Below are 24561 nucleotides of genomic sequence, written 5' to 3' on the forward strand. Positions count from 1 at the left end.
ATACCCAGTGTGATGCTGCTTCCAAGTCCTGGAAATCGGATGCTTTCACTCCTGGCATAATACGATAATTTTTAATGTTCCGTTTCATGTCCTCATCATCTGGATTTAAAACAAAAAATGTATGGGCAGCAGCTATAGCTTTTGTAAGCCTCTCTGTCTGTAAAGAGAAAGCAAGAAAGCAAGAGAGAGAGACAAATCAGGATAAATTGCTATAACACATTCAGAAATAAGAACAGCTATCAATCATCCTATATCGGGTCTGGGTATATGAATTCTTATGTCAACGTTGGACAGCTGTACATCTGAATGACTGTATTTATCTGTTCATATCCATGAACAGGAGTTTCTGTACAACTCTGTGAGTCTCTTAGGCACACTGTTCAGATTTCTCAGAGGAGCTGTGTGAATGTATCTGTGCATTTCCCAGTACATGTTAGTATGTCTGAGTAACTTTCTAAATGTGTACTTCCTATGTTACGTGTATGTGTTTACACAGGTGTTTGAAAGACTATGTATAAAGCTTTACCTGTCATTTCTGGTTTTGTCATGCACCTATATGTGCATGACAGTGACAGAGAGAAAGACAATTGACTCGCAGGTGTATGCCTGATCTTTATGTTTGTATACTTCAGTGGTTGTGACCATGTCATGCACCTATATGTGCATGACAGTGACAGAGAGAAAGACAATTGACTCGCAGGTGTATGCCTGATCTTATGTTTGTATACTTCAGTGGTTGTGACCATGTCTCTCTCTAATTGATTCTGCCTTTGTACATGTTTGAATGACTGTTTCGGAGCATATGCACATATGACCTCTTGTTTATATCTGTTCATACATTACAATATTTGTGTAATTAAACATAGTTGAATCTCTGCCATGTTCTATCGGTTACAGAAAAAGGTGTAGGAACTATGCATACATACACGTCTTTTCTCTTGCGGTATCTGTTCTCATGTTTTTAACAAAATAAATCACTTTGTGCCTGTTTAATGCATTTTATTATCAGGGTATTCCTACTGGGTAGAACTCTTTTCACTGGAGAATCAGGGAAATAAATTCCAAGGTAAAGCATCCGTCCAAGCTCTTAGGCACTAAATTACTTAGCTATATAGAGATGCTATGCTACACGACTATACACATTTTACCTGGCAATATAACATAAAATGCTAAGGCTATGACCAGCTAAAACAGTTTATCCTGCAGCCCAGGGTTCGAGTTCCTCGGTCTCTACTTGCATTTTTGTGTGAAAATGAGACTATGCATACTTAGACAGAGCTGCAGGGTTGCCCTGCAAATGAGCACTAATGTAGTAGGCTTATTTGGTTGACAGTTAAATAAAATAAGCTGTGGTCTCTGGCAAGTAGTACATACAAAGTGCATAAGATGCAGTCAGGTGCATATCACATTAAGTACTACAGTGCTCTAAGACGAACAGAAGGATACATCAAATCAGTGTGTTTAAGGGTTTCAAAGAAGCAGACAATAAAGTACGGAGGCTGAGATGCAGTGATGTAAACAACAGCTTGTGACGATATTTATTAAAATGTGCACATTGATATATACAGTACATAATATGAGCTTATCCACAAGCACTGTGAAAATAAGTGATATGTTTATTTAATTAACTCATTTATTTATTTATATATTTATTTTCTTTGTTTAACCAGGAATGGCTGGTTGAGCCCAAAAGGAGGCATATTTTCAGTGGCAGCCCACAAAGAAATGTGCTACAGTTAGCAAAGTAACAAGAAAAAAAGAATACAGGTATTGTATGCAAACACAAAGAAGACACAACAGTCATTAATATGTCTACAGGCATTGTATACAGACACAAAGCTGACACAGCAGTCATTAATATGTCTACAGACATTGTATACAGACAGAAAGATGACACAGCAGTCATTAATATGTCTACAGACATTGTGTACCGACAAAAAGACAACACAGCAGTCATTAATATGTCTACAGACATTGTATACAGACAGAAAGATGACATAGCAGTCATTAATATGTCTACAGACATTGTGTACCGACACAAAGACAACACAGCAGTCATTAATATGTCTACAGACATTGTATACAAACAGAAAGATGACACAGCAGTCATTAATATGTCTACAGACATTGTGTACCGACACAAAGACGACATAGCAGTCATTAATATGTCTATAGACATTGTGTACCAACACAAAGACAACACAGCAGTCATTAATATGTCTACAGACATTGTATACAGAAAGAAAGATGACACAGCAGTCATGAATATGTCTACAGACATTGTATACTGAAGCAAAGATTACATTGGTGTCATTAATATGTCTACAGACATTATAACCTAACTTAAGGATGACACAGCAGCCATTAATATGTCTGCAAACATTGTGTACCGACAGAAGGATGACACAGCAGTCATTAATATGTCTACAAACATTGTATACTGATGCAAGGATGACACAGCAGTCATTAATATGTCTACAGTCATTGTGCACTGACATAAAGATGACACGGCAGTCATTAATGTTATAAAGACATATGTCTAGAGCATTTCTCCCTGGGTCTCTGATAAAAATCGTCTTTGTTCCAAATCAGACTTTCCCGGTAAACAAATGTTAAATAAAAATAAATAAATTAAATGCAAAAAAATAATCAAACAATATAAATCCTTCAAAATAAAAATAACATAATAAAACACCCTATGAATAACTGCAATGAATACATAAAAAGACCACCAGGGTACTTGCCAAGGAAACTCCACTTTTCTTAGCGGCGACCATACTTTACATAAATAAAATCAGTATTACAGTTGTTTTAAGAAATGACCAAATGGAATTAACACATTAAGATAATTGAATTCACTAATCTATAAAGCACTAAAAAGTAATCAATATAAGTAAGACAATACCATCAATCACTCACTCTATGAGGAAATACCTGACAGTAAAGCTAAATCATGGTAGCATTCTACAAAATCAAAGAAGGTCCCTATATCTATAAAGGATCAACACTTTTGCAAGACCTGGTGAAAACCAATAACAAAAAAATTCAGATGTCTTAAACAAAACTTCACAGAAAAATATAACATGGCAACAGCAGCAGTAAAAAGTTTACAACAGAAGAAATAAATATACATAAGCTTGTCAGAGGAAATTTCTACAAATTAGCTATGTAAACACAAAACCTATCACTGAATGTAATTCAGGAAAAAAACAAAAACATCCGAAAGTGCTCCATGGTCAAACATCTTATAGAACTGATAGTAATAATCTTTATATACAAATGAAACCAATAAACATCCCATACTTTAAAACAGTACATGTTAAAATAAACCCTAACATGCAGAATAAGAAATCCACATTTAAATGCATACTCCACATTTGTCTGCATTTTACCTACATTTAAAATCATATCAAAAATGTTTTATTTAAAATAAATGGGTCCATTACTTTGTGTATTTGAATCATTTGTTGAGTGTTATAATTCTGTAGTTTTATATGTATTTTAAAGTATCAGTCAATAAAATCCAGAAGACTGAATAAAGAAATTAATTGACTGTATTTAAATCCATCCATCCACAACCCTTTTTTCCCATTTGCACATGGGGTCAGGCCACCCTTCAACAGTGACAATCATCTACAGTCAAGATTTACGCCTGTGAGTGGATATCTTTGCCACAGTACTGTAAGTGGTAACTGCTATTTACTGTGTTGATTTTCAATGTGATAATTTTTATGGAACTGCTCTGATGGCTTTGCTGATGCACCAAATGTTTTAATAAAGTTTTATTTGATTTTATTATTTCATTTCTGCTTGTCAGTTTGTTGTTTCCCATTTATCATTTAATTGGTTGCATTTTTGTATCTCTTGCATATTAATAGGATAGAATGTTCTAGAGTGGAGGAATGTATTGAGACAAGTAAAAAAGAAGAGCAAACAGTGAAGTAGTCAAAAGATAGCAGAAAATAAGGAAAGGCACCCGCCTGTGATGCGTCACAGATACACCTGAATCCTTGTGTTCTTTCTTTGAAACTACGTAACTATGTATATCTATATGACTGGCTGAAAACTGATCCCAAATGTGCAACCCAAGTCGAAGGATTCTACATGGTTACCTAGGGAAACATTAGGAGAAGACTTTGCAAATACTAAGGCTCCTCAATCTTGACATGTAAATGCTAGCAGATAAGAAAGGACTGTTTTTCAAATATTATTTTATGTGGAAGACATTTTAACAGGAACCAGGCTGTTTCATGGATGAACAACTGCTCTGCCTTGTTGATGGCCATATAGTGATGTTCAAATGGACTGAACAGTGTGATAACTCTGCAGTCTGTCTTAAGGGTAGCTTTGGACCCTTCTGGTGTTATATCACTGGCTGAGGGAGAAAAAAAAAGTGGAAATGCATCCTCCATAGTTGGAAATAGGGCTACATCTGTCATTGCACATTTGAGCTTCAAGAGAGTAGCTTAGTAGTTGTATAGAGCAGTTTGAGTTGTCATCAAACCTATGTGTAATCCAGTTAGAATGGTAAAATAAAGAGAAAGTAACATCAAACCATATGCCAAGATAATTAAACTCTGATAATATGGATCAGTGCTCCTCTAGAGAGGTCAGTGGCAGAGACCTTTGTAGCACTAGTAAGTCAGACATTACCCAGCAAACATACTTAGTTTTAAATGTGATAAAAGATCACCAAAGCAATGAAGGTAGGTAAAATGGTACACACAGCATACCTTGACCTGGCCGAAGCTTTTGCTGCAACCCCCTACTCAGGCATAGTAAAATAGCTAAATAAACTTAGAATAAACCCCTTTGTCACTCACTGGACTGCCAACTGGCTGGCAGATAGGATGCAGGAAGCCAAAATACGGGAAGTTACCTCGCAAAGAGACCAGTCACCAGTGTAGTCTGCCAGGGTTCTGTGTTGGAATGTCTTCTGTTTGGCATGTAAAAGCCAGTACTAAAGGTCTGTGGCTAACTTAAGTTTGCAAATAACTGCAAATAATTGAATTGGCCATCCTGTAGGAAGATGTGTTCCATATTAATAATTGGTGCCAATACAGCATTAAAAAAAACAAAAAAACAAACAAAAAAAAAACCTCTGACTTAAGAAACGCCAAACACCAAACTTTTTAAGGTGCAAAGCTTTCCAGTAAAAACCCTTCTTCAGTGCAAATATAAAATGCAATACAAACAATCCACATTTAAAAGAATGAAGAAAATCATGTGACACAGTCCCCAATCAAATTTAAGTTACGATTAAAATATCATAAACCATAGCTAAAATTGCATATAAAGTAAAACAAGCAAGAAAATCTATATATCAAAACATTTTTATTTATGTCTATATGCATCCTATAATGTATTAAACTATCTATTTTGCTGTTGTTTCTTAATTAAGATAGGTTTAATATTAACTGCAATATTAACTCCAGGTTCAGACTCTGCCTCTAAATGTAAAATCCAGCTGTATTCTCTAGTTTCTGAAATATTATTCACATTACCACCTCTGATATTCCTAATATATTTTTAACTATTTTGCCACATGTAATACCATAAATGTTGCTTATCTGGCAACTTTTGTACAGTGCCCAGCTTTCTGTATTGGAAAATGTACTTGTACGTTTAAAGACCATGTCATTGAACATCAATGTGAAATAAGTAGAAATGCATGTAACGCATTGGCTAAGCATACCTCTCAATTTGGTTCGGAGCATGAATTTAACTTTAGGGTAATAGATATGTTTTTTAGGAATATCAGAGGTTGTTGTTGTGTCTTTCGGCTTTTCCCGGTTAGGAGCCGCCACAGCGGAACGCCGGCCCGCTAATGATTGGCAGTAGATTTTTACGTACCGAGTTGCCAGCTCACGGATGTCTCCACAAAGAAGACGCTCTAATTGAGAATTGAACAGGACAACGTCTCACTGTGAGGCGACAACGCTCTCGCAGCACCACCATCGCGGTCCTGGTAATGTGAATAATATTTTATATATATTTTCTTACTTACTTTACTTTATATGCAATTTTTGCTACGGTTTTATGATGTTTTAATTGATTAATTGTAACTTAACCGTGATGGCAGCTGTGTCACATGTGAGTTTCTTCATTCTTTTAAATGTGGATTGCTTGTATTGCGTTTTACATTTGCAATGATGTAAGTTTTTTACCCAAAAGTGTTGCACATTAAAAAGTTTGGTGTTTGGCATTTTTTAAGTCAGAGTTTTTTATTTTGTTGCGTAAGTATTTACTCATGACTTGGTTTACTGAAATATTTGATCCATTTTTTACTGCTGCTAATCCAGCATTAAACCAGTTACTTGAATGTGGTGGGACAAGGGTATCTTGGCATATAGTTGGAGGTGATAAGAAGTCACTTCCATTCCCCAGTTATTTATTTTACCCTACTGTAAACAACTCACCTTTTCCATCACATACGATTTTTATTGTTATATATAAATGTATTATCCACATAAAACCCATTAGATGTAGATACCTCTTCTAAGGGGCATCCCAAGTGCACTGACCTCATTAAATTATTTGCCCATATTCAAACAATATGCAGGTGGACATCGAAGGAATCAAACCAGAGCCTCCAGGACAAATGTTATCAGCAGCCCATAGTTTTAACTATGCTGACACGTTTTTAGATTAGCATCGTCATTCTTAACATTACTAGTACTAGTGCATAACAGAAACAGCTCTGTAAATATGTCATTCTTAACATTACCAGTACTAGTGTGTTACAGAAACAACTCTGTAAATATGTCATTCTTAACATTACTAGTACTAGTGCGTTACAGAAACAACTCTGCAAACGTGTCATTTTTAACATTACCAGTACTAGTGCGTTACAGAAACAACTCTGTAAACATGTCATTCTTAACATTACTAGTACTAGTGCGTTACAGAAACAACTCTGCAAACGTGTCATTCTTAACATTACCAGTACTAGTGCGTTACAGAAACAACTCTGTAAACATGTCATTCTTAACATTACTAGTACTAGTGTGTTACAGAAACAGCTCTGTAAATGAGTCATTCTTAATATTACCAGCACTAATGCATAACAGAAATAACTCTGTAAACATGTCATTCTTAACATTACCAGTACTAATGCATAACAGAAACAACTCTGTAAACAGGTCATTCTTAAAATTACCAGTACTAATGCATAACAGAAACAACTCTGTAAACGAGTCATTCTTAACATTACCAGTACTAATGCATAACAGAACTCTGTAAACATGTCATTCTTAACATTACTAGTACTAGTGTGTTACAGAAACAGCTCTGCAAATGTGTCATTCTTAACATTACCAGTACTAATGCATTACAGAAACAACTCTTTAAATGAGTCATTCTTAACATTACCAGTACTAATGCATAACAGAACTCTGTAAACATGTCATTCTTAACATTACTAGTACTAGTGTGTTACAGAAACAGCTCTGCAAATGTGTCATTCTTAACATTACCAGTACTAATGCATTACAGAAACAACTCTGTAAACATGTCATTCTTAACTTTACTAGTACTAGTGTGTTACAGAAACAGCTCTGCAAATGTGTCATTCTTAACATTACCTGTACTAGTGCATTACAGAAACAGCTCTGCAAACGTGTCATTCTTAACATTACTAGTACTAGTGTGTTACAGAAACAACTCTGTAAGCGTGTCATTCTTAACATTACCAGTACTAATGCATAACAGAAATAACTCTGTAAACATGTCATTTTTAACATTACCTGTACTAATGCATTACAGAAACAACTCTGTAAACGAGTCATTCTTAACATTACCTGTACTAGTGCTTTACAGAAACAGCTCTGCAAACGTGTCATTCTTAACATTACCAGTACTAAAGCATAACAGAACTCTGTAAACATGTCATTCTTAACATTACCAGTACTAATGCATAACAGAAACAACTCTGTAAACATGTCATTCTTAACATTACTAGTACTAGTGTGTTACAGAAACAGCTCTGCAAACGTGTCATTCTTAACATTACCAGTACTAGTGCATTACAGAAACAACTCTGTAAAAGAGTCATTCTTAACATTACCAGTACTAATACATTACAGAAACAACTCTGTAAACATGTAATTCTTAACATTACTAGTACTAGTGTGTTACAGAAACAACTCTGTAAATGTGTCATTCTTGAAGTCCAAGTGCCTTTGATGGGCAAAAGCACTTAACTTTGGATGTTTTTATCACTGATTTTGTATTTACATGCCTTAATTCACTAAATTTTGTTATTTTGTGGCATATACACAGAAAAGACATTACTATTAGCAAACAGGATTTTAGATTCATAAATTCATAGATATTCCAAGGCCAAGGAGTTTTATGAAATTCTGTAGAAAGCAGGATATTATTAAGCACGGGAAAAGGCATCACCAGTAGAAAACAGGATATTATTAAACACAGGAAAAGGCATAACCAGTAGAAAACAGAATATTATTAAACATAGGGAAAGGCATTATCAGTAGAAAACAGACTGTTATTATACAGAGAAAAAGACATTGCCAGTAGAAAACAGGATTACAGATTAAATAAAAATAAGCAGGATTACAGATTCATAAATTCATAGATATTCAAAGGTGAATGAGTCTCATGAAAATCTGTAGAAAAAAGAATACTGCTAAACACATGAAAAGGCATTACCGGTAGGAAACAGGATATTAATATATGCAGGAAAAGGCATTACCAGTAGCAAACAGAATATTATTACACAGGAAAAGGCATTATTACTGCACCCCAAATTGTGAGATACAAGGTTTTTATCAAAAGGGAAGAAAACAAATCAGATTTAGCTTTAGTTAAATTTTGCTTAAATATTTTAAGTTGCACTTGTGGTGATACTTTTCTGTGCTTCTCTGCTTTTTGTACATGTTTTACACAAAAAGTTATCTGTTTGCATTTTTTTTTATTTTTTTTTCTGGGATCTTAGTCTTGTAGCTTCATTTGCATTTGTGGGAAGATTGTGCATTACTGCTAGATTCTAGTATTGTTTATATATTATATTGCACATCTATTTCCGTAAGTATGTAAGAGGTAGCTTTTTGTATTTTGAACCTAGTCTGTGTCCTCAATCAGTCTTGTAGCTTCCTGTGATAAGATTGTGATCTACTGCCAGATTTGAGGCTCAGTTACTCATTTATTACAATATTACTGGTAAATTTCTGCATAGTCCTGTGCATTAGTCTGTTGTGGAATTGGGGTCTATATTATAATCACAAAAGCTATCATGCCGCGGTGGTACAGCGGTAGAATTATTGCCTCACAGCAAGAGGTTCTCCTGTTCGATTCTCGGCTGGAGTGCCTTCTGTGAGGAGTCTGCATGTCCCCCCCCCGGGTCGAGTGGCCTCCGAAAGACATGCGTGAATGGGCGTGCCTTCACTGAAGGTTGGGCGTCAGGCTAGCAACTCAGCACCATAACAAAAAAAATCTACTGCCAATCATTAGCGGACTGGAGTTCTGCTGTGGCGACCCCTAACCAGGAAAAGCCGAAAAGACAAACAACATTATAATCGTGAAAGCTCACTTTCGGGAATACAAGTTCATTGACGCATAAATGTTGAAGAACGTATACAGCGAAGTACAAAAAAAGCGAAAATTAAAACGCTGAACACATTCCTGGAAGCAACGGTGCCATACAGGTAAGGTAAACCTAACAGAACAAACCTAATGTAAAACACTTTTTCTAAAGTTTTTGCAGGGGGCAAGCCCCCTGCACCCCCCTACTTAAATATACCAACTCTGAGACTGCACTACAGTGCGGAAAAGGATTTATTTCCTCATCCCCACGATCACTTTCTGGCCAAGAAAGAATCGTTCGGCATTCTGCAGTTTGCTTTTTTTGTACTTCCCTTTATTAGTTCTTCGACATTTATGTGTCAATGACAACAAAAAAAAGCTTTCCTCTAACTAGTCTAGTCCAGATACAGACTCGCTGTATCTAGGACTGTTGGTAAGCTTCTGAGCCCCCCAAGCCTTTCTGTGTTGGAGAGAAGCCTTCTAGCGTATCAGTGGGAGTAGTAAGCACTAGGTAACCTATCTACCACAGGAGGAGTGGTTTCTGGTCCAGAAATTATAGTTTATTGGCTGTTTGAGAAGCTTTTCCATCTCTTTTAACCTTCTGATTGATAAGCTTATGTTTGCACTTGTTCCCCGCCTTTCCTGTAACTAGTCTAGTCCAGGTACAGATTTGCTGTATCCAGGACTCTTTGTAAGCTTCTGAGCCCCCAAGCCTTTCTGTGTTGGAGGGAAACCTTCTAGCTTATCAGTGGGAGTGGTAAGCATTAGGTAGCCTATCTACCACAAGAGGAGTGGTCCCTGGCCCAGAAATTGTAGCTATTGGCCGTTTGGGCAGTTTTTTTTCCATCTCTTTCAACTTTCTGGTTTGAAAGCTGCACTTGCACCTGTTTCCCGCCTTTCCTGTAACTAGCCTAGTCCGGTTACAGATTTGCTGTATCCAGGACTGTTGGTAAGCTTCTGAGCCCCGCAAGCCTTTCTGTGTTGGAGGAAAGCCTTCTAGCTTATCAGTGGGAGTGGTAAGCATTAGGTACCCTGTCTACCACAAGAGGAGTGGTTCTTGGGCCAGAAATTGTAGTTTATTGACCATTTGGACAGTTTGTCCATCTCTTTCAACTTTCTGGTTTAAAAGACCACATCTGCACTTGTTTTCCATCTTTCCTGTAACTAACCTACTGGGAAGCACAAGAAAACCTTAAACTGATACAAGCCTTCTAGCTTAGAAGAGAGACATTGGACTGATTAAGTATCAGTTTTCTGTACTTTCTTGCTGTACTTAACTGTTTTCCGCCTAAACGCTGATTTTCCAGCATTTATTGTGATTCAAAAGCTTGTTTTTTTCCACATGTTGTATTTATTTGACTGCCTGCACTTTTAAAAAGTTGTTTTTTGTTTAAATAATTTGTTTAACTGTTGTAGGCTACACACTAAAGTGCGATAGCCTTTTCTGATTGTTTGTAGTCGTTTAAAGCTGTTTTAAGTGCATTTTTTACTGTTTTTGCCTTATCTTTTCAAAAAAAAATTCCTTGTTTCTTGCCTTTCTAAGCTAGTATAGTCCAGTTTTCAGGCTAGTGCTGAATTCCGGGCTGTGTTACAAGTTTCTGAGTTGCCCATACCGTACTTGGATAGAAGGAAGTTTCTCTCTTCACCTGTGAGAGAGGGGAGCTTTGAGCAGCCATCTGTCCCTGGAGGAGTGGTTCCAGCCCAGAAGTTAGTAGTTTATTGGCCATTTGGGCTAATTAGCTATGGTTAAATTATTCCCGGCTCCACTAAGTTTCCTCTTCAGTTTTCCCTTGAAACTAGTCTAACTCTCAACCTAAGCACTCAAAAAGCATCCTACAGCCCAGCACTTGCTCAGACCTAATAGCAAGCAATAATATACCCTGACACTTGATTGCCCAGCAGGGCAAGGATTTTTATTCACCCCTCACCAACAAAGTGACTAAGTAGCTCACCCTACTATTCAGGCATGACCAAAGGGCAATTTCAGGTGTACTCTCCAGTCCAGCTGGTGAATCTGGGTATCCTGAGGCATTGTTACAACTGCCTCATATACACAGACAACCCTCTCCTCCTACCACAAAACACTAACATATGCGAGAGATGCAATTATACAGCCAAACTGGAGGCTAAGCTGTTTCCACCCAAGACTGGAACAGACCGTCAAGAGGAGAAGGTTAACACTTGCAGCACACCTCCAGCCACACAGACCTACTAAACCAACACTGGCAAAAAATGCACATAAATACACAAAATCTTACTTGGAGGCTCTAAATAAAAACCTGCAAAAGCATCAGAGACCTCCAAAGCAGAAACCCAAACAACCTGCACCTCCCATCACAAACCAGACAACACGTGAAACACAAAATCAATGTGCCTCACAATCACAGCCCTTAAGGCGAAATAACATGTCTAACACACTAGTAATAGGTGACTCTATAGTCAGGCACACTGATGTCCCACTCACTAGGCTGGACAAGCAGAAGGTTACTGTTAGCTGCCTGTTGGGAGCCAGAATCTACCACATAACACAAGCACTCAGGTCACTCCAGAACAAGTACAAATATGACTCTGTTATTGTTCATATTGGTGTGAATGACCTGAGATGTACCTCCCTGGACTACATGAAAAGAGACATGGAAGAGCTCTCTGATCATGTAGGCCAGGCTGGTATGACCCTGACCCTGAGTAGCATTCTGTCCTCACCAAGAATGATACCTCAGTATAAAGAAAAAATTATCAATTTCAACAACTGGCTAAACTTCTGGTGTCATTCAAAGGGGATCCAGTGTCTGTCAGCCTGGAACAACATGCTCAACAAGCTGCATTGCTTCACAAGAGACGGCTTGCACCTTTCACCCCTAGGCTTTTGAATACTGGCCAAGGCTCTTGCTGCCCCCATAGTGCCTTTTTTTAGGCAAGGCTCAACACTCAAACACACCTCCATAAACAGCACAATTAACAAAAAACTGAGGGTTATGCTATTCAACACCAGGAGTTTAAATCTAAAAATGCACGTGCTTGAAGCACTCTTCAGCATGGAGAATGTTGACATCTGTGCAGTAACTGAAACCTGGTTCAAGGCTCCAGAGATCACCCCAGCACTACCGGGCTACAACTTGTACCACACGTTTCGGCCACAGAACATGGACCGAAACACAAAAGGAGGAGGTGTATCCATATTCATCAAGGATACCTACACCTCCAGGTTAGTGGCACAGCATGATACCTCTGAGATCATCCATGTGCAACTAACATCGGGCAAATCTGCAATGCAAATTGTGGCCTGCTACAGATCACACTCCATGACCCAGGACCACCACTCTGGAGACACTGGAAAACATGAAGGTCCTACTGAACACCCTGATATTGGGCGATTTCAATTAACCTACCATTAACTAGGGAAAACTACTCGAGTACAAACTCCCAGGCCCAGCTCTTCCTGGAATTCATCAACTCAAATGCCCTGGATCAGCTGGTAAACTCCCCTACCAGAGGTGAAAACATATTGGACCTGGTCATCACAAACATGGGCGACAGGTGTTCCACACCAGAAGTCAACCTGTCACTGGTTAGATCAGACCATAAACTAATCACTCTGGATGTCCACACCCCATCACCACCCCAACTAAGGAAACCACAGTAAAAACATTTTCTAAAGCAAACTTCACCTTACTTAAGACAGAGGCAGTAAGTTTCACAGCCCCCAGACTAAAGGATAACGCTGCTCAAGATGCAAAAACCTTTACAAATGCACTCTATGAGCACCTACAAGGATGCATGGATCATGCCATCCCTAGCAAAACCAAGACTCACTCCTCTAAGAGAAGGAAACCAGTCTAGTGAACCCCTGCCAGCAGGCTATACAATAGGAGGAAACTAGTTCAGAGAAAAGCAAATCCCAAGAAGGAAAGACATCCCTGATCAGTATCAGTAAGAAACTAAGGTCCCTCATAAAATCATCCAAGGCTAACTTTGAAAGAAAAATAGCCAAGGATTCAAAAGATAACCTTAATGCCTTCTTTAGCTATGTTAAGAATCTAAGTGGCAACTCGCAGATATGCACTGAACTAGTGCAAAATAACACAAAATATACTGAACCTACTGATATTGTCACCATCCTGGCGGATAGATTCAGTGCAAACTTCACCCCCCTCTCGCCCTCAAAAGGGCCCACAACAATACTGGAAAAGTGTAGTATCCCGGAAATCACAGACGCACAGGTGAAAATAGCCCTTTCAAAAAGCCAAAAACACAGCGTCAATCAATGTAGCCAGATGGTGTCCCAGGCTGCATCTTGAATGAACTACAGAACGAACTAACCCCCCCACCCAAACACGCTGTTCAACCTCAGCCTCTCCACAGGCTATGTGCTTATAGAATAATGTACAGCAATGGTTATTCCACTCCACAAAGGAGGGGCCACAACTGACCCTGGTAACTATCGCCCCATAAGCCTGACTAGCCTGACCTGCAAGGCTATGGAGCGCATTATGGAACTCATTAACAAAGACATTGGAAACCTCCAAACACTTGACTAGACCCAGTTCGGCTTTGTTAAAGGCAGATCATGCCTACTAAACCTGGTTGACTTCTTCGAGACAGTCACCAAAACCATAGACGAGGGAAAGGTTGTTCACACAGCCTACCTTGACCTCACCAAGGCTTTCAACACCATTCTCCGCTTGGGTATTACAGAAAAACTCACCAGCCTGAACATAAACCCCTATGTCATGAGATGGGTTGCCAACTGGCTTACAGACAGAACTCACATGGTAAGAATAGCAGGCTCCAGTTCCGACTCTAAACCAGTCACAAGTGGTGTCCCGCAAAGCTCTGTCCTGGGACCCCTACTGTTCAGCATATACTTCTCAGAAGTACAGGCAAACACAAGAGGACTATGGCTAACCAAGTTCACTGATGACTGCAAACTGGGAGCCATAACTGACTCTCCAGCTGACACGGACATCCTCCAAAAGGGCCTTACTGAGACTGACACCTGGTGTCAAAGTCATGGCCTCAAGCTAAATGCCAAAAATTGCATAGTCATCCTGTTTGGGAAAAACAAAACACCCACGAATTACCACATAGGTGGCAGCCCCCATAATACAGAAGAGGTAATAAGAGATCTGGGGACCCGGGTAAATAGTAATCTCTCCTTTGACAATCATATTGCCAAAGTACTTAGAAAATCCTTCTATGTGGCCCATCTAATTACTAAAGGGTTCGTATCTAGAAATAAAGAGGTTATAGTGCCCCTCTTCTCGTCATCCATCAGACCCATCATAGAGTACAATGCCCCATTTGGGATGTACCTCACAAGACACTTTCAACAGCTGGAGAGACCACAAAAGTACCTCACCAAGAGGATTACTGGCCTCAAACATATGTCCTATGCAGCCCGACTGAAAAAACTCTGGCTGTACTTAGTGGCATATCGCTTACTCAGAGGTGATCTCTGCCTGACTTACAAAGCCATGTCCAACTCAGAATTTATGGACATGCTCCACCTAAAGAAATCAAAGTCACTGCGAGCCACGTGCTCTAGTGAGCTAAACCTCACCACAACAATAAATAGAACACGCTGGAGGGATAGATTCCTGTCACAGAGACTCCCCATGCTTTGGAACAAAATTCTAAACTACATTAGGCAGAGCCCCTCACTAACGCTCTTCAAAAGAAACCTTGATGAGTGGATGGGTAACAGAAAACACACCCCTGGGATCACTTCATTGGCTCTGATTGACAGAGGATCAGTTAATTAATCAATGGGGCAACGAAAGCCGACACACTCTGGCTAGGCTTATAAATGCCCTTGGGCAGATAGCCTAGTACCTACCTATGAACCTATGAACTTGTATTCACAATAGTTAGCTTTCGCGATTCTAATATAGACCCGTGGAATTGCACTAGTGGCAGTACTGTGAATTCCAGGATTTGTGCTTCAGTACTTCTTATAGTTGTATGTACCTGCCTAAAGTTACATTCCAGTACCTTTCTGTTCACCTTGCTACTGTTTTTACCACTATTCTTTGAGTCTGCTATAGTCCCCACTGAGACATTAAGCTAAACGTTTCTTAAATTCTAACCATAGGACTTGAGATCCAGTTTGATTTTTTCCCTAACCCTCCAACCTTTTTTCTTGTTGTGGTTTTAAAAGACTGTCTCTGGCTTCTGCTCTTTATGGTGATCTGACTTCCAAAATTCCTCCTTCCTCTCATCCGTTGCTATTATCTGTTGTGCAACCTATTTAAGCACTTTCCCACCCACTGTTTTCCATAATCCATAAAATAATTCCTTTTAACTGCTGATATTGCAGTTATTTACTTTGATACCTTTTTATTTTTATTTTATTTTCTCTCTGTCTCTCTTTAAATGCAGTTTTCCACAACCATTACTGGTATACTGAATGTCACATATTTGTGAGCTCTCACTGGCTCCCCTCTCAGGAACAATTATTTGATTGGTTCATATACTGCAATGGCAATTGGCTGTAATTGCAGAATACAAGCCAATCAAAAACTGGGTAGCACAGCCAATTCTGTTCAATGGAGAAAGCGGAGTAGCTATTTTATTGGTTTGTATACTGCAATCCCGATTAGCAGTAATTGCGGTATACAAACCAATCAAAAGCCATGTAGTGGAGCCAAAGCTGTTCAATGCAGAAGAGCTGAACAGTGGGTTCACCTGTGGTTGAATGTAGAGTGTTCCGCATAATCCAGAGCACTTGGGTGCTCAGTACAGTAACCCACCCAAATGCATGTCCAGCCAGCAGAGATATGCAAAATGTGTCAGCAGCCAGTTTGGTATATATGGGCATTTGAGACAATATAGCAATTGTCTCATGTTCACAGACAACCATTTAACCCTTACAGAAAGAAACACAGTATGAGAGAAATGCACATACACAATTTCACTGGAGGCAAAAATCATGCATATAAACAATGTTATAAAAACGCACACACACCACACCTACCATACACACAGACCAACGTATGCTGAGTTATACTTCAGAGACCTCCTAAGCCTATAATTGGCAACACCGATCCTCAGCAATCTCTGAAGAATTGCCAAATACCACACATTTGCCTACACGCACACACATTGGAACCTCAAAAGCAAAGAGACAAGCAAACACATTACCCAGGACTCTTGTTATAGGGGACTTTTTTGTACAATGCACAGATGCGTCATGCACCAGACTGACCAAGGGGAGGATAACAGCTCATTGCTTAATTGAAGCCAGGATCTGCCACGTTATGCACACACTCAAGTTACTCTACCACATGTACCAGTATGATTCTGTCATAGTCCATGTGGGTGTTAACGACCTGAGATGTATTTCCCTAGATTACATGAAGAAACACATTGTTGATCTCTATGAATATGTGTCTCAGGCAGGTATGTGCCTTGTATTGAGCTTTATTCTACCTTCACCACGTATGATGCCACAGTAGGAACAAAAAATGATTGACTTCAATAATTTGCTTAGTTTCTGGTGTCTTACCAGGAGGGATTCAATATTTGTCAGGATGGGAGTACTAGGTTAACAAAGTACATAGCTTTGCAAATGATGGTCTGCACCTGTGTCCCCTAGGCTTCGGAATATTTTCTAAAACTTTATCCATCCCTTTAAAGCACTTTTTAGGTAATACCAAATTGATGAACCTATAGACATGGCAACTAAAACCCAAAGGAACCTGAAGGTGTTACTGCTTAATGTTAGGAGCCTACACAAGGAACTCCAGACCCTACAAGCTCTCCTCACCCTGGAGAATATAGAAATCCATGCTGTTTCTGATCTGCAGAAAGTACTCGGGCAGTGCAAGGCTTGAGTGTCTTCTACACATTTAGATCATCAGCTGCACAGACAGGGACAAAACATGGAGGAATCTCAATCTATATTAGCAACGAGCAGGAATCTAGAATGGTTAAACAGGAATTAGCAACGCGCAGGACTCTAGATTGGTTAAACAGGAATTAGCAACGAGCAGGACTCAAGAATGGTTAAACAGGAATTAGCAACGAGCAGGACTCTAGAATGGTTAAACAGGAATTAGCAACGAGCAGGACTCTAGAATGGTTAAACAGGAATTAGCAACGAGCAGGACTCTAGATTGGTTAAACTGGAATTAGCAACGAGCACGACTCTAGATTGGTTAAACAGGAATTAGCAATGAGCAGGACTCTAGATTGGTTAAACAGGAATTAGCAACGAGCAGGACTCTAGATTGGTTAAACAGGAATTAACAACGAGCAGGACTTTAGATTGGTTAAACAGGAATTAGCAACAAGCAGGACTCTAGATTGGTTAAACAGGAATTAGCAACGAGCAGGACTCTAGATTGGTTAAACAGGAATTAGCAACGAGCAGGACTCTAGATTGGTTAAACAGGAATTAGCAATGAGCAGGACTCTAGATTGGTTAAACAGGAATTAACAACAAGCAGGACTCTAGATTGGTTAAACAGGAATTAGCAACGAGCAGGACTCTTGATTGGTTAAACAGGAAGATGTCCTGGAATTTATCCACGTGCAAATCACTAAAAACAAAGTCCCATACTATATCCTAACAAGATATAGGTCACACACTATGCCCCTAGAGTCTTATAGCCCATACCTAGACCTACTGGAGATACCCAGCATTAAACCAAATACCCTATTCATGTGAGACTTTAACTACCCCTCTATAACCTGGGAAACATCCACTGCCTCTTACTTGCATGCACAACTATTTCTGGATTTTATTAAACAAATACCCTTGACTCAATAGTGCACACGTTCACCAGAGGTTCAAGCATACGGGACCTGGTACTATGGGAGAGGGCTGAAACCCCCTCCCCCCCATGTCATGTCCTCACTAGTGAAGTTGGACCACAAAGCTGTGTCCTTTGAAATAAAAATCAGTTTGATAACTCCAGCAAATCCTGTAAATTACCAAATCAAACTGCATCATACTAAGTGATAGCTGACAAAATTCAATGCCCCTCCCAACAGAGACCATGTGCAACCATGTAAATGGTTGTATAGAGGCTCCTGTACCTACAAGAAGTAAAGCCAAAATAAACAACAAACCACACTGGTGGAATCCTAACCTTAATAGGGTATATAACAAAAGTAAAAGAGTCATGGCTGAAATCAGGAACTGCAACTCCCATAATGACAGGAACTCTCTAATTTAATAAAACAGGAAACTAAGAGGGTTGGGAGGGTGGCCTACTGGTTAAGTTGTTTGGCTTACAAACACAAGGTACAGGGTTTGAATCTCACAGGGGATAATTGGCTAGTATTAAAATGGCTTGCAAGGGCAGTTAGCCTAATACCAATCTATGAACCTATGAACCTAATTAAGAGGTCAGTTTGGAGATCAAGATAGTCTCACAGGCTAAAGACAACCACAAAAATTTCTACAGCTATGTCCAAAACCTCAAAGATGGCACACATTATTGTGATGAACTGGTGGCCAATGGTGCCACCTTCAATGAGCTGAGTGACATAGTGAATTTAATGGCTGACAAATTAACCTCAACTTCACCCCCCACACCCCCTTGCCTCCCCCAGTGAAATACCTACTAGCATAACTCCCAAACAATTAACAAGGAACAGGTCCTGGCAGCACTCACTAAGGCCAAAAACTCAGACTTGATGGGCCCCAGTGATTTCCCAGGTTGCCTCCTAAATAGCTTGAAACATGACCTAGCAAGACCACTTGAGTCACTTTTCAACTACAGCTTCAAACTGGCTTTATACTATGAGAGACTGCAGTGGTTAGCCCACTTCACTACAGTGGACCATCAACCAACCCCAGAAACTACATACCCAACATGCAATACCATGGAATTAGTTATTATGGAAATGAACAATAAAGACATAGGCAATCTTCAGACACTGGCTCCACCCCAGCTGGGCTTTGGCAAGGGAAAGTCATATCTACTGAATCTTGAGAAGATTGCCAAATCAACGGAAGAGGGGAAAACAGTGAATACCTGGCTATGGTGTTCTGCACAATACCCCACTCATGGTGTTCTGTACAATACCCCACTCATGGTGTTCTGTACAATACCCCACTAGAGTATAGTTGACGTACTCACCAAATTGTGAGTAAATCCCTACACAACTCACTGGATTGCCAGCTGGCTCACAAACAGGACCCATAAATTCAGGATTAGTGAGACCATCTTCACTAAGAGACTGGTCACCAGTGGGGTATCTCAGGGCTCCATGTTGAGATCACTCCTATTTGGCATCTAGTTCTCAGAGGTGAAGGCTAATGTCAAGGGCCTTTGGGTGACCAAATTCACAGATGATTGCAAACTGGGAGCTACAGCAGATTCCCCTATGATAGAAACATCTTACAAGAAGGTCTAGCACAGACAAATGACTAGTGCCAAAGTCATGGATTAAAACTCAATGCCAGAAAATGCATTATAGTGCCTTTTGGGAACACTGCCACCCAGGCCAATTACTCCATTGATAGGACACCCTTAAGACTTGACCCAGGGATCAGGGAACATATGTAGACAAAAATCTGACGTTTAATCAACATGTGGTCAAGGTAGTAAAAAAATCATTCTCTGTCACCCAACTTAAAAATAAGAGGATGGTATCCAGGCCCAGGGAAATGATAGTACTACTTTGTCTCTTATCAGACTCCTCACTGAGTATAATATCCCCCTTCAGCATGTAACTGACGAGACATATGCAACAGTTAGAATGCTCACAAAGGTCCTTTACCAGGAGAATCCAGGCTATAAACACATTGTTCTATATAGATCGCCTTAAACCCCGATCTCTACAATCAGTCTTCCACAGGGTACTGAGAGGTGATCTATACCTGGCATACAAGGCAACCTCAGATCCAGCTCTAGTAAATCTTTTGCACACCTGCAAAATGAACAGCATCAGAAACAACAGAAGCAAGGAATTCATTTTTGCATCTGACATAAATAAGACATACTGATGAGACAGATATGTGTCGCAAAGGATTCCATGCTCGGGGGCAGGCTCCCCATCCACGTGAAGCACAGTCCATCCCTAACCCTATTTACCTGTAAACCTGATCAATGGATGGGAAATCAGAAGTTCAGCCCAGGTTTGGCCCCCATGCCTCTGATGGACAGGGGTGGACAGGAATGCCCAAACTAACATACCCACCACATAATCTCTAGAAACTTCCTAACTTACATATATCCTCCTAATAAATGCCTATGATACCTAGGGAGACATTTTGGTTGGGTTCATTGGCTAGACTTATAAAGGCTCTAGTGGTCATTAGCTAGTATATACCTATGACAATATGAAACTATGAAAACAGAGTGTATTATAGGCTGGAAAAGGCAAACAGGATATTACTAGACAAAGGAAAGGCATTACCAGTAGAAACAGGATAGTCATATATGCAGGAAAAGGCAATACCAGTAGAAAACAGGATATTCTTATATGCAGGAAAAGGCATTGCTAGCAGAAAACATGATACTAGTATACACAGGAAGAGACATTGACAGTAGAAATCAAGATATTATTATAGAAAGAAAATGGCATTGCCAAAAGCAAACAAGATATTACTAGACAAAGGAGAAGGCATTGCCAGTAATAAACAGCATATTATTAAATGCAGGAAAAGACATAGCCATTATTATACAGACATTGCCAGTACAAACAGATTATTATTATAGTTAGGAAAAGACAGTGTCAGTAGAAAACAGGATATTATTAAACACAAGAAAAGTCATTATCAGTACAAAGGGGAAATGAGCTTCCACACGTTGTCAGGATGAAACCGATTATTATTGTACACATGAAACTGTATTATGAACAGAAAACTGGTGATTAAATCCAGGAAAAGGCATTATAAGTAGAAAACAAGATCCATAAAAAAAATCTACTGCCAATCATTAGCGGACCGGAGTTCCACTGTTGTGACCCCTAACCGGGAAAAGCCGAAAAAAGACAAACAACATTACGCACAGGAAAATGCATTAGCATTAGCAAACAAGATACTATTGTATACAGGAAGAGGTTTTATCAGTAGCAAACAGGTCACTATTATTTCTCAAAGTATTATATTATTATTTGTCGCTGCTGGATTTTGTGAATTCCCCACCTACTATAGCATATGCAGATTTGGAGATGTCAGCATTATAAGGCCATAGAAATACAGAGGCAGCTGAGAGGAAGACACATCAGTTATGGGACGTGCTTTAATTCAAAGGCTAGAAAAATAGTGTAAAAAAGCTTAATATACGAAGTCAAGAAGAATGAAGGTAGACGGGTAATGAAGGAGTAAAACCTGTAAGTGTTTTAAATAAATACAACAGGCCCAAATGGATGGCAATGGGTAACACGTTGACTTATGGGAAACAGAAAGAACTAGTATTTTACAGATAAGGTGGTGGCTGAATAAGACACACTTCCAGAAGAGAATGTTGTGTCAAAACAGCAATGAATATAGAACGAATGGGCAATCACAAAAAAAAATTATTAAGAGGCATATGGGAAAAGTAAATGGGAAAAGAAAGGGGGGCTCTGAATTAGGATCTGCAACTTGTTCAAAAGGAGAGGAACTGAACAGACTTGGCAGGCTAAGCTATCTTTATCCGCCTTCAAATGCTGTGTATTTGTGGGGATGATGAAGGCGGTGATCACCATAACCCCCTTCATCATCCTCACAGATACATAGCATTTCCCTTGGAGTTTAGATTGATACATGATTTCTACAACTTGCATGTGCATTACCTATTAACATTAGTCATGAGATATTAAGTAAAACCATTTTGAACCAGTGTACCCAGTTACTAATTATCTCTACTACTCTTTTTTCTGTTTTAATAAACTCCATGATTTAGTCAAAGTAAAATAAAAAACAAAAAAGAGGCTTTTGCACACAATATGTCCCCGAGTGTGTTCTGTCTTGTTCTACTCTCTGCTGCAAGGTTGGGGCCCTTTCAGAGCTTTAAATGCATTTATTGCAGTTTATATTTGAAAAGTCAGTGCAAACAAGAACAGCATGTGTTACAAATAGCACTGTAGCAAAAGCTAAGGAGAATGCAAATATGTGAAATATCTTCACTATATGTAAAGTAAATGATTTCTCAAAAATGCAAACAATGTAAAACTCTGAATGTTTAAGCACGGACTTTGACCTCCCTGTGGAATTTTCATTTATGTTTGAATGATTTTTGTCTTCTGACCCGAAGAAAGATTTCTTCTTTCTTAAAACACAAAACAGGAACTGCGGTACAAGTTTTATGCATTACTGCAAGCGTGTCATGTCCTGCTAACCCATCCCCTTTCAGAGTGAGGGGGGCAGCAAAAGAAATTCAAAGCCAGCCACGTTGCTACTCACAGCACTCAGAAGTCTGCAAAGTGACACACACACACTCACAAAACAAACCTGTTATTCATGGGAGCTGGCATCTGGAGAAATGTCAGACTGTGGTAGTCTAAATAAAACAACTCAAGGTTACAAGGCCTAAAGTGCAGTATGGCATGAAAAAAATAAATATTTTTTTCTGCTTTGTAAGCAAAAGTATATTATTCTGGTAAACCAGAATGACCATCAGAGGGAAAAATGTCTGCATGTAAGACACAATGTGGGATTTCTCTAACCCCAGCATAAACCACTTCACGTACAGCATTCTGATTTTCACATGCAACCTAGGACTGCAAAGTTTAGGTGATCTTGTTAAATATCCTGAAGTATTCTAGAAGTCAATGTAATCCCGATTCCTATGTACATTTCCAGTGTGCAGAACGTACTGTGTTGTACAAGGTATCTAAATAAACATATGCAATTACATTCTCTCTCATGTCAATATATTCTGGTACTTGTCAGTGTTTTCCACCTCTTTTACCATCTGTTCTTACCTTAAACAAGGCCAGCTGCAGGTAGTTATAGGGAACTCTTTCTTGAAAGTCGTTTTCTACTTCCCTTGACAATCTGTGTAAGGATATAGGTCCTAGCAATAGTGTCTCACAAAACTTCAGGCAGTCTGCTTTCTTCAGTATGGTATCAAAAAAAGACAAGTCCTGGAAGAAACCATCAGTGACATTCAAGTGAAATTGAGTCTCTCCCTCACACTTCGACCTACAGTCCTGCTTGACTTTCCTCACCTTGTCATAGTTATGTAGTGCTTTCTCCAGGTATTCTATTGCACTCTCCCAGTCATTTTGGAAGTAAGCTTGTATCCCATTGTTGTAGAGAAGGTCCACAGGTTCCAGGCTCCCCGGCTTGACTGTTATGGCTATGGGGAGAGGAAACAGTAAAAGGATGAAAACTAATGTGGCGTAGTATTGCAGGTAATGACAATATGGATATAAAAGTGGCATCATAGTAAATGTGGAACACAAACAAAAATAAAGCAACTACAAAACAAAACCTGTTGTCTCTCAGTTAACGTTCACAAAGACAAAACAAGTTTTGTTAGAAATAATTTCCAAATAATAATAAGGAAAAGTCAAATCTTTTCTTGTCTTGCTTGCACGCTTTTCAAATGTACTTAGAGGCAAACCAGAGTGGACGTTCAACAGACCACGTTTACTGCAGGAAGATATGTAGTTCTGTGGATCGACAGTGTTAGAGAAGGAATGTCAGTGATGTTTCAGGAAAGGGAAAAAAAAAAGAGAAATGCAAGTCTTCCAAAGGCCTTTAGGAAAGGAATGTAAAAATCTAGCAAAAAAGGCGGAGAGACGAGGCGAATGAAAAGGAGGGTGGGGAAGTTTGAAAAGGGGTGTAGTTATTTCCAAATTCAACAGAAAATAGGAGAGACAAGGGAAGAAAAAATCAGTGTGTGCATTGGTGGGGTGGAGTCATTTCCAAATTCATTCCGTTTTCTGGATAAAAAGAAAAGATGCCATTTCAAAAGTTACTGTTATGCTGCAGTTCTGGGACAAGAAGAGAAAGTGCAGACATTGAAGTATATTTTGTAAAAAAAAAAGGTTTTTTTTCTCATTTGCCTTTTTGATTCTGTTAAGAACAATATATCTGTAATGATCACATTAAAGCTATAGTCAGGCAGGGAA

At 39.2% G+C, this 24561-nt stretch overlaps 1 protein-coding gene across 1 annotated transcript in view; it reads right to left on the reverse strand.

Annotated features, from left to right (window-relative positions):
- Nucleotides 1-24244, reverse strand: part of P3H3 (prolyl 3-hydroxylase 3) — a 383658-nt gene extending 359414 nt beyond the window's left edge. Inside the window, exons 1-2 of the mRNA XM_044079609.1 lie at nucleotides 23407-24244; nucleotides 5-157 (exon numbers count right to left, since the gene is read on the reverse strand). Coding sequence (XP_043935544.1) covers nucleotides 5-157; nucleotides 23407-23871 — 618 coding nt within the window. The 5' untranslated portion in view covers nucleotides 23872-24244. The remainder of the gene's footprint in view (nucleotides 1-4; nucleotides 158-23406) is intronic.
- Nucleotides 24245-24561: the final 317 nt, after the last annotated feature.

This window comes from Protopterus annectens, chromosome 8.part0, assembly GCF_019279795.1.
Source record: "Protopterus annectens isolate FY-2018-M chromosome 8.part0, PAN1.0, whole genome shotgun sequence".
In the NCBI taxonomy this organism is placed as follows: Eukaryota; Metazoa; Chordata; order Ceratodontiformes; family Protopteridae; genus Protopterus; species Protopterus annectens.